Source organism: Arvicanthis niloticus, chromosome 8, assembly GCF_011762505.2.
Source record: "Arvicanthis niloticus isolate mArvNil1 chromosome 8, mArvNil1.pat.X, whole genome shotgun sequence".
NCBI lineage: Eukaryota > Metazoa > Chordata > Mammalia > Rodentia > Muridae > Arvicanthis > Arvicanthis niloticus.
In genome coordinates this window covers 37,287,029-37,297,486 of record NC_047665.1, presented here as the reverse complement: position 1 = coordinate 37,297,486, position 10,458 = coordinate 37,287,029, and the positions used below count along the sequence as shown (strand labels likewise).

At 46.7% G+C, this 10,458-nt stretch overlaps 1 protein-coding gene across 7 annotated transcripts in view; it reads left to right on the top strand.

Annotated features, from left to right (window-relative positions):
* Ripor2 (RHO family interacting cell polarization regulator 2) overlaps positions 1 to 10,458 on the top strand; it is a 219,954-nt gene that overhangs the window by 125,913 nt on the left and 83,583 nt on the right. Inside the window, exon 1 of one of the 7 annotated variants that reach the window (XM_076939229.1) lies at positions 477 to 734. The exons of the other annotated variants lie outside the window; for them this stretch is intronic. Within the exon in view, the coding sequence (XP_076795344.1) occupies positions 686 to 734 (49 nt within the window). The 5' untranslated portion in view covers positions 477 to 685. Of the gene's footprint in view, positions 1 to 476; positions 735 to 10,458 lie in introns of those variants that run through there. 7 annotated transcript variants of the gene reach the window in all.

The following is a 10,458-nucleotide window of genomic DNA, read 5'->3' as shown; positions in this document are numbered from 1 at the left end:
ACCTCTGTCGAAACAAGCCCTTGGATGCTTATACCCAGAGCCCCCACCGCACCCCCCCCCGGGGGCTTTTCAACATAACTCCTGCTAACTCTGGCCTTGAGCCTTGAACTTCACTCCCCAGGACTGTGCACAGCCCTCCCCCCCCCCCCCCACCTCATCATTTGCAATGCACTGCCCTTTTTGAGATCCCCAAAGGGCTGGCTGCACAGGCACTCTTGTCTTAGCTGAGATCTTTAATGCTCCGTGTCGGCTGGTCTCACTCAACTCCCCTGAGGCGGAGTCCTCCTAAGCTGTGCCACAAGCTAGTGTCCCAGAGCCTGGCGTGCAAGCAGACGATCAGCTGGAGGCAAGCACCCAAGCGCAGCCTGAAGGAGTCGGGCTGAAGGGGACTGTCAAGCAGCTGTCTCCACCCGCCTTCCTCCCCGCCCCCCCGCACCGGTGACGCGCCAGCCCCCGCGTGCGCGCCTCCCCACCGCCCTCTCCGCTGCCGCGCTCGCTCCACGCTCTGCCACCCGCGCGTCCACTGGCCCCGCAACTTCACCCGACGCGGCGGCATCTGGTGCGACTCCCGAGCGCTGGGGCCACGACTGTCACCCTCGGCCCTTTCCCTGTTGGCTGGAAGGAACGAACACTAAAGCGGAGGTGCACGGCAGCGAGGGGCGGTGCGTGGGTGCGGAGGTGGTACATGCCACCCGGTACTAAGCGTCTCCGGGCACTACGAGCGTTCTCAGCAGGTAGGTGCATGCGCCTCTTAAAGACATTCTCTGTGTCTGATTTTGGTTTCCATCGGCATGAGGTGGGTGTATGGAGGAGTGTCCTGGGCTTGGATGAGCCTGGTATATTAAGAAGAACCCTTGGGTGTCCTGGCTTCCTCGTTCCTGGCGAGTCCGGGAAGCCTGATGTGGTCTGGGACAAGAAGGGAAGTTGCTAAGGGAGAGGGGCCATGCACTTAGTGCAGGCAGACCCAAAGGATGTCCCGTACTGTGGAAGGACCGATTGAAACGGTTAGAGAAGCCTGTGGCACTACCTAGGGTAGAGGCTTGTCAGGGACAGGGGATCACCTGAGAGGTAGGAGACAGGAACCAGAATGTGAGCGTCTGCGGGTGGGATCGTGAGTGAACCTTGGCTACTGAAAGACTTCCGGGAACCCAGCAGAGATGGGTGATCCAGCTCGGAGGAAGGATCGCAATTTCCAAGGGCTTCGTGTGCCTCTAGACTGAGCAACTGAGCTTGGCTGGAACCCAGCTGCTTCAAATTGGCCACGTGAAGCCGGTGAGAATGGGGAAGAGGGAAAGCCAGAAGAAATGTGTTACTTTTGATGCCAACCTGTGTTTGGAAAGATTGGGGTATGGGGTCACACTTGGGGACACTCCCGCCCCAGCAGGTATCTGTGGTATTAAACGTGCTGGAGAAGGCCATTTCTGTAGTTCTCCTGCCTCATAACTCCCTCCCACAGATTTGTGGGTAGGGATACAGACCCCTCGCTGTAGAAGAGGGCAGATGTTGGAAATTCGCTGAACAGAGCCATTCAGGTGTGTGAATGACAGGACTATGAACAGTCACAGTTCCTGAGTGAGAAAACAAGACAAAATCCTAGCGAAGCTGGCAGCTGTTTTGTTTGTTTGTTTGTTTGTTTGTTTGTTTTGAGGAGTGGGGTGGGGCAAAGTGGGAGCCACAGCCCACTGGCCTAGAGGACACCTATATGTTGCATGAGTGACTGTGAAGAAATGTCAACAGTTCAGCTGGGAAACAATGTGATTATCTTACACACACACACACACACACACACACACACACAAACGGGCTGCCTTTCCTCCCAGCTCCCCTTGCAAATATGAGCACCTGCCCATTGTTTCCTTATATAGTCATTTCTTCCTTTTCTGTTTTGTTGTTTTTGACGTTGGTTGGTTGGTTGGATAGATGGTTGTTTTTGTTTTGTTTTGTTCTGTTTGGGGAGAGCTTTTTGGGTCAGGTTTGCCTCACTCCTCCTTCCCACCCTCACCCGGTATACCTACTAGCCTACTTCTCTTAGAGCAGGCTCTGAGAGTCCCATTCATAAGGTTTAGCTCCACCAGAGCCTTCTATCTGCTGTTACAGCAAGAGAGGCCAGGGCACAATTCTTGCAAAGAACCAGCACCCTCAATCCAGTCTCCAGCAATTAACTGTAAAGTAGGCACCCTCCCTCTGTGGGAATAAATCTCGGGGGCGGGGTGTCTGCTCAGTCCAGCCTCCAACATCAGAGCTCCTGCTGATGTCCCAAGAGTGGAGATACAGCCACGAGGTGGCCTTTGCCCTACAAGTTAATACATTGGCCTGTCCAAAAGCTGACTGCACCCAACCATCTGAAAAAGAACATCGGAGAATCTGTTTAATCAAAACATAGTGCATGTGTGCATGGGTTGCTTTTCCAAAAGCCCCCTGATGGGTGTTGTTGCTCTCTTCCTCTGACACTCTAATGTGAGATGTTTTCACTGTGAATATTTTGTCCTCAATATAAATATAGAGAATGCCAAGTGGAGAGAAGGAAGGCTGAAAGCATGACCAGAGGACTTGCCTGGAAACCTGATTATCAAAACACAGGTTCCCTAAATGGCTCCTTTCCTTCCGTTAATTACAAAGTAGAGCTATTTCCAGCAGAGAAAGGACTTGTCCCCATTTAGGGGTGAAGTGTCCCAGGTGAACTAGGAGGAGGGTTTTATGCCTATTGTTTGGATCTGGGGAACTACACCTATATAAGTGTCCAGGCTTTGGAATGGGGTCCTGACAGGTGTGCTGACTAAATCTTCCTTCACTAACAAGAGACTACCCCGTGCCTCCTTCTAAATGAAACCAAACCACTTCTGTTATTCTCTTTGTCCCTCCCACCCTTCCTGCCCCTCCCCCCATTCTGTGTGTTTGTGTATGTGCACACGAGTTCCTGTGTGTTCAGGTGTCTTCTATTAGTCTTCACCTTATTATTTAAGAGCCTGGAGTTCACCAATTCAGCAAGATTGACTAGCTAGAGAGCTCTAGGGATTTCCCAGGCCCTGCTTTCTTGGCCCTAAGATTACGCATATGCACTGCCATGCCTAGCTTCTTACATGGCTACTGGGCATCAAATCCAGGTTCCCATGCTTCTATGACAAGTACTTTACTAAATGAGCCATCTCCCCAGTCCCTCTTGTTACATTTGGAGCTCATTGTATTACACCCCATTTCTGTTAAGTGGACCCAAACAGAGAAGGGTAGCTATAGAGAGTGGATACTATAGCCTTCAGATTTCATGGTTAATGATGGGAGCTTTCTTACAATGGTCCTTCGGGGTTAAAGAGTTTGCAAACAAGTGCTTTATTCTAACATCCAAGCATTCAAGGGCTGGGGAAAAAATTAAAATGCAGTTTTACTTTTATTCTGAAAAGAAGCAGCAAGTCTGAAACCAGCCTCTTGCTTTCCTTGAGCGGAAGTGAAAGTCATTTAATCTGCACAGTGGGTGATCCCCAGGCAATGGCAGGCTCGGTTTCCATCTGGGCTTCCTGTGCCTGGTTCTGAGCAGGGGCTTCATGCTTGCAAACAGATCTTTTACCAGGGTTACTCTCATCTACCAAGAAAAGCTCCGGGGGGCGAGGGGGGAGGGCCTGAGGGTGTTGTACTGCTTGTGTTTGAGGCCATTCAACCAGAAGAGAATACCAACTGAAATCAGACAATGGGTCAAGGGAGTTGGGTGGGGGTAGCAGGGGAGGAGTTACAGATAGGCAAGTAATTGGTTCCACAAAGACAGACCTCAGTGTGGAATGGTGTCTTCTATCAGTCCTCATGTAAACAACCCACAGTGGGACTATTGGGAAGATGTGTTCAGAAAAGGGAAAGGATTGTGAAGCTGCACCTCTATATCCGAGCAGAGCCCTGCTTTGAGTTTCATTCCTCTAAGCTGTCATATTGTATTCAGTTTCTCCAGACAGCATCCTCCTTGTGAAAACCTCACTGGGATAGGCATGGGAGCCTTCACAGGGACTCCATGGAACCAGCCATTCCATCTTGAGTGAGCTGATTCAGAAAGACCCACGATTTTCGGTCCTTCTTGTGCACCTCCCCTCTGAAGCCACAGGCTTCCTCTGGGCTAACAGTCTAGGTCTTTGTTTGGTTAATTTGGTCAAGTAAGCTTATCCCTTGCTTACTTAGATTAGAAACATTCCCTGGAAATAATAGATGTTTTTCTGAGTGTGGCAGCTATCTAGTCAGGATTCATTCATTACTCATGGGTCCTTAAGGGGTTTCCTCCTTCTAAGGAAACTCAGACTGCCACACAGAGAGGAAGCTAGTCCAGTTTATTTTATTGTTCTTTGTTTATATGATACTGATAATGGTGGTGGGGGGAGCATTGAATGACTTTACGTTCATTACACTAATGAAAAAAAGAAATTGAAATTTTTTTCACAGTAAAAGAAAATGAGATGCAGTATTTCTATGTTGTCTTCCATAAGACCAACTTAAGCTCCCAGCCAGAGCAAGAAACAAGCCTTAAACAAAGGCAATGGTTTATCACATTCTTTTAAAACAGTATACAGATTTTACACTATTCTAAAATACATATAAAATTGATTACCTCTAATTCTGAAGTGGATTTTTAATGTTCATTGTTAAGTGATATAGGGTAATACTACTTTTTCTTTTTCTCCTGCTTATGCATGTGTTCTCCTGAGCAAGTTCTTGAGATCTTTGACAGAGTGAGATTTCTCCTTCATAGTAAAAGCATAAAATATCGATTATAATAACTTCCAGGAAGTGCAGTCCATCAGAGAAGAAGGAAGAGGCAACTGGGTGACTATGTAGCTTGGTTAGTCCTATGTGTTAGTCAGTTCTTTGTCATAATAGCAAAATACCTGATACAGGGTGCTTAGGAAGTAAGGAGAGACTTACGTATTTAGCTCACCATTTGGATGGTATTATAGAGGCCTGCTGAGAGCCCCCTCTTCACTACATCGCCTCATGGTACCTAATTATTAAATGAACACGTATTAAGCAAACAAAGACATCTTAAACCAGGGACAGGGAAAGGCTAGAATCCCACATTCCCTTCAGAGGGTATGCTCCCCATTAACAGGGGGATCAATTCCACCACTTTCCAATACTTCCATTGTGTGACTCTTGGAGGACCTGGGAACCACACTCAAAGCCCAGCCCTGCATTTATACATGCTGTTGTAAGATCATTGTTGATACCAAACACACCCCTTCACTCAGAAGCATTTGGGGTTTGGACAGTACGAGGATGATCACCCTAGGCAAAGAGCTAAGGTAGGTCAGAGAAAGCTAGGCCTTTTAGGAGAGATGAATGGAAAGGGAACGAGAAACTACCAGATAAAAAGACCAGTGGGCTCCCGGAGGGCTCAGAGGGGCTGCTTGCCTTCTTCCTGTGTCCTTGTGGTTTGTGCCTAGCCAAGAGAAGACATCAACTTCTAATCAACAACTTGTGAACCTGAATTTAAGATAAGGAACCTAAAAGAAGATAGTGAAGATCAGGGCAGCGAGAAGCCTGCTGGGAAGGTCAGCCTCGAAGGTCACCTAGGAACAGTAGTGAAATAAGCTGTTATTAATGATAGTCATGTCACAGAAAGATTGGCCATGGCCACACTACAAAGCACCTTAAATATAGACAAACAGTGTCTTTTACCAGTTTCTTGTGTTTGTGCTTCCCTTTGGGCTCAATGTTCCTGCCTTTCCCTTGTAGCCCTAGAAGAGCCCTCTTCCTTCACAAGCTGATTGTTCTGAAAGGAACCAAAGAAACAATGACTACATTCTCTTCAGCTTGTCTGTGCAGTGCTTCACCCTTCAGGAGGGCAAGGGCAGAAGGAGACAGAGCAATAGGGATCGATACACAGTCCAGGACAGATTCCTGGATCTAGACCAACTCCCAAGAGATTATTCCTCACATGGCATTTAATTTCTTTGCTCTTTGCAACACATGAAGTTCAAGAATAACCTTGACCTTAACCATTTCCCTTCCAGCACTGGAGGCCCTGCTGACAGACAGGCTCAGGGCTGATCCTTGTATGGCAAAACCACATCACACTATTAGTTCATGAGGTAGCATTAGCCATGCGGATATGATCCATATTCTTCATTAGCTGTCATCTAACTTAAAATTGTCTTAGTGAGGCTTCGTTCTTGGGAACAACTGGGGCTTGGAAAAGAAAGGGAAGGGTGGATCTCAAGTGACAGACAACACACAGGGGATCCAGCATTCACCAGGCTTCAGCTGCAGACAGGAGAATCCAATCAGTAGAAAGGACAGAAAGTCAAGATGGCTTGCAAAATTATGTGCTACACTGAAGAAGGCTAAGCACACACACACACACACAGAGGTTACACTTTGTAAACCACATTTGTAACTGAACTATAAATGTTCCTACCTTGATTTAGATTTAGTATTAAGAAGCTGCCTGATGATCCGAGAAGTTATTGGCATGGCCAGGAAACAATTACCAGGAAGCTACCACAGGAAAAACCAGATACTTAGTACGGTGGCTGGTCCAGGATAGTGCATAAAATAATGCTATTTTCTCTCTCTCTCTCTCTCTCTCTCTCTCTCTCTCTCTCTCTCTCTCTAGATGCCCATGCCAAATCTCTGGGACCTAAAAATCCAATGTCCTTTATGACAAAGGAGACTTTACCCATAGGATTATGCCAAGGATTTAACAGTATCCTGAATAACCCACCACCTGGGCCCAAGTCTAGTTAATTTAGTTCTTTAAAGCAAAGAAAACAGATGGCTCTCTGAAAGGACCGGTAGAGCCACAGAAAGTTGTCACCTTTGAAGTTGAGGGATGGAGGCCTGGGAGAAGGAATGCTAGAAGCTAGAAGAGATAAGGAAACAGGTTTTCCTATATAGGCTCCAGGAAGAAACATAGGTTTGCCAGTGTCTTGATTTGTACCTAGTAAGACCTATTTCAGATCTCAGTACGATAGAGCTATAAGTTCATAAGTGCGTGCTGGTGTTTGATACCACTAGCTTTATGCTAATCCATTACAATGTTGAGCCATAGAAAAGCAACACTTTCAACCTCCCATTCACATCTGCCTTCAGAGCTCACAGGAGTCTGATGGAGGCCACTCCTCATTGGGAGTGGGATGGATCTAGCTGTAGAGGATTCTGGGAAATGGTATTTCAATACAGGGAGGCACCCTAAAAGCTGGGGACCATAGCCAATGTGACATTGAATGCCAAGCAAGCATAACCCCTGCAGCTGCTGCAGGAAATCATGAGGCCTTCAAGAGCCACTGGTGGCTATGTCCAGCACCCTCGCTGTCCTTCTGTGAGGGATGGTAGCATTTGGCAGAACAGAAGTGGATGCCTGAGTTTTTAGGTAGCTTAACAAATGTTGCTAAGTCATGACAATACAGGAGGGAGAGGGGAGGAAGGAAGCTTTAAATAGCTGCCCCCTTCTGCTCGGTAGGAATCATTGTCCAGAGAGTGAGCACACTGCACAAAAACACCATTATTAGAACCAAGTACAGGCTTACTGCAGCTCTACCCTGAGCCACACAGTGCAGATGGCCTCAGCATATCTCCTTCTTTATATGATCTTCCTACAAGGGAGACTCTGATACCCCTCTGATGGAGAGAGGACGGTCTGTGTCTGTTCCTTCAAAATTGCAACATTCCTGATCAATAGAGAATATGACCTTTTAGGTGTCAGTTGTTACTGTTGTTGTTATCAGGGTAGTCATCAGTATCACTGTTACTGTCTGGTGCCTCACTGAGCATCCCAGGATAGCCTAGAACTTGTTCAGGGCCTTGAACTCAACAATCATCCAGCCACCCACAAACTAGAATAACAGGAACATACTGTTATGCCTGGTTTGAGAATATATCTTCTAAGCCCAGGTCACACAATGTAATTTTATTTGTTTGCTTCTTGACAGAGTATCTTACTTATGTACTGTATAACCCAGCCTGGCCTTGAGCTTACAATGTAACCTGGTGGCCTCAAAACTTGTGGCAGGCCTCCTATTCCAGGCTCCTGAGTGCTAGAATTACAAATGGCACCGAACTTCTCCCTAAGAGGTAATTCAGCTTCCACTCTTGCCAGCTGAAACATAGCTCCTGAAGCTGGGAGCCAGCATTCCAAGTGTCTCAGCTAAGACTACTATGCTGAGAGGAAGCCCAAGCTAGCTGACCACATAGACAAACCTGAGACTTTGAGAAGCCTGTCAGCCATCAGCAACACTGGTCCTTGATGGTTCATGACCTACTTCCATCTGACTGATAGGAGACGTGGATCCAAAGCTGTCTGAAGTTTGTGACTCACTGTGGTTGTTTGCAGGCCACTTGCATGTATGGAATGATTGGTCACCTAACAATAAGTAACCCACTTGGTTCTAACAAATGTAGAATGAAGTCAGTGAAGACCAGGGCTTTGTTGTCCTGGTTGTCTTTACTGAGGTAGATGATAGGTCAGTGGTCTGTTGTAGAAACCAGCACAGATCTAACTCCCATCTCTTTTTCCAGTTCAATATTGGCTAAGAAACTGAACACCACCACCACCATCACCCCACTCCCCCATCCTTTCTCTTGGGACAAGATATTACTCTGAAGTTCAGCTGGTATCAAATTCACATCAATCATCCCTCCTCAGCCTCCAAAGTTCTGAGATTACTGGTCTGAGCAAGGAGGCCGGACTTCAGTCTTGAGTTTTCCCATGAGAAGCAGATTGGTGTGCTCTGTGGGTGGTTTCTGGAGAGGAGGCAGTTAGGAAGGCAAAGATGTTGCCCTGGATGAGGAGATTCCAATCAGCCAATACATTGATTGCAGAGAACTTCATGAAGTCTGGCTTTTCCTGTGTAGGAAATACAGAGGGTGTAAATGTTTGCTTTGGAGAACATCCTCAAACTAGGGTCCCTCTGAGGAGGTAGAAAGAAAGGAGAAAGGGCACTTGGAAGTGACTTAGCTCCAGAGGTACAGCTCCTCATGCTGCCACCACTGTCCCAGCAGACTCGCTGTTTTTTTCCCCCTTTCTATGGCTTCTTTCTGTGTCTTTCCTTGATGCTTGAAGTTTGGTGTGCCTCAAATTGAATCCAAGGTATTGTTGTTTAGAGAGGTGCATAATCATATTAGTCCGAATGAAGAGATTTTCTGCTTTATTCATTTTTTTATACTTTACATTTCTTATCTCCATTGTCCTATTTGCTTGTGTGTGTGTGTGTGTGTGTGTGTGTGTGTGTGTGTGTGTGTGTGAATCTCAGGCATCTCCCTCATTACTTCTCCAGATTGTGTTTTGAGACAGGATCTTGCACTGCCCTGGCACTCACTGCTGAGCTGAACTGGCCAGCTTGCCAGACCAAGGACCTCCCTGTCTCTCCCTCCTCATTGCTTAAATTACAGGCACGGAATGCCACACATGAGAGGGCTAGGGATCTGAACCCAGGTCCCCATTGTTGAAGGGCAAACACTTTCCTAAGTGAACCATTTCCCCAGTCCTTTCTGACATTCATCTAAACATAGAACAACCCAGTGATGTAATATCAATGCTTCCGGTTTCACAAATTAAAAAGCATAAACCACATGTAGTGGTCAATACACACAATCCCAGTCCTTAGCATCAAAAGCAGTGGGTTCTGGAGTGCAATGTCATCCTCAGCTACAGAGGGTGTTGGATGCCAGCCGGGAATATATGGGACCCAGTCTCAAAGGAAAAATAAAAGGTAAACTGTCTAGTCCAAAATCTGAATATCTGTGTAGAAAAAGATGGGTGAGCACTGACTCTAACTACTGCCTGGGCTCCCTCCACCTGGGTCTGCACACATCACTACCCTGGGCAGTGAAAGCCTGCCTGAACTAGAATGAAGAGGCTGATTTCTTCTGCCTGCCCTTCTTACTTAATAACTCAACTATGGCCAAATTTCAGGGTGGGTCTGAGGTGACTATCTTCTATCTGATGCTCTCAGAGTTCTTTGTTTCATGAAAGATGGAAAGGGAGTCAGGAACTGCTCCTATTCAGGCTCCCATGACGTTCCAAAAAAAAAAAAGTTTGTCCCTTGAATCGTGTCATCTTGCTCCTTGCCCTAAAATAGGACAGCAATGACATGTGGTGTTCTTTCCTTTGAGGGTCACTTTCTGTTTCGGGATCTTCGGTGTGTGTTTCTCCACAGTGAGATGTTTTCCAGATGTTTTCTTATTTATTTACTTATCTTGCTTTCTGCTCCAAAAATGTCTCTTCCCTGCTAATGGAAGAAAATAGTCATAGAAGAAACTACGGGGCAGTATCAAGCTGTTTCCCTAAGTGTGAAGATAGTCATCAGGCTATCAGTCAGGAGACTGAGTGAAAGGCAGAGCAAGGGAGCAGCAGTCTCTGCTGCAGGAGACTGACGGGCCTCGCTCCTTGATGATCTACCTGGGGAGAATAAGTATGCATGTAAATTTTCATTTAGAAAATATTTTTACATATTAAATTATGTGTATGTGTGTGTGGTGGAGGACATG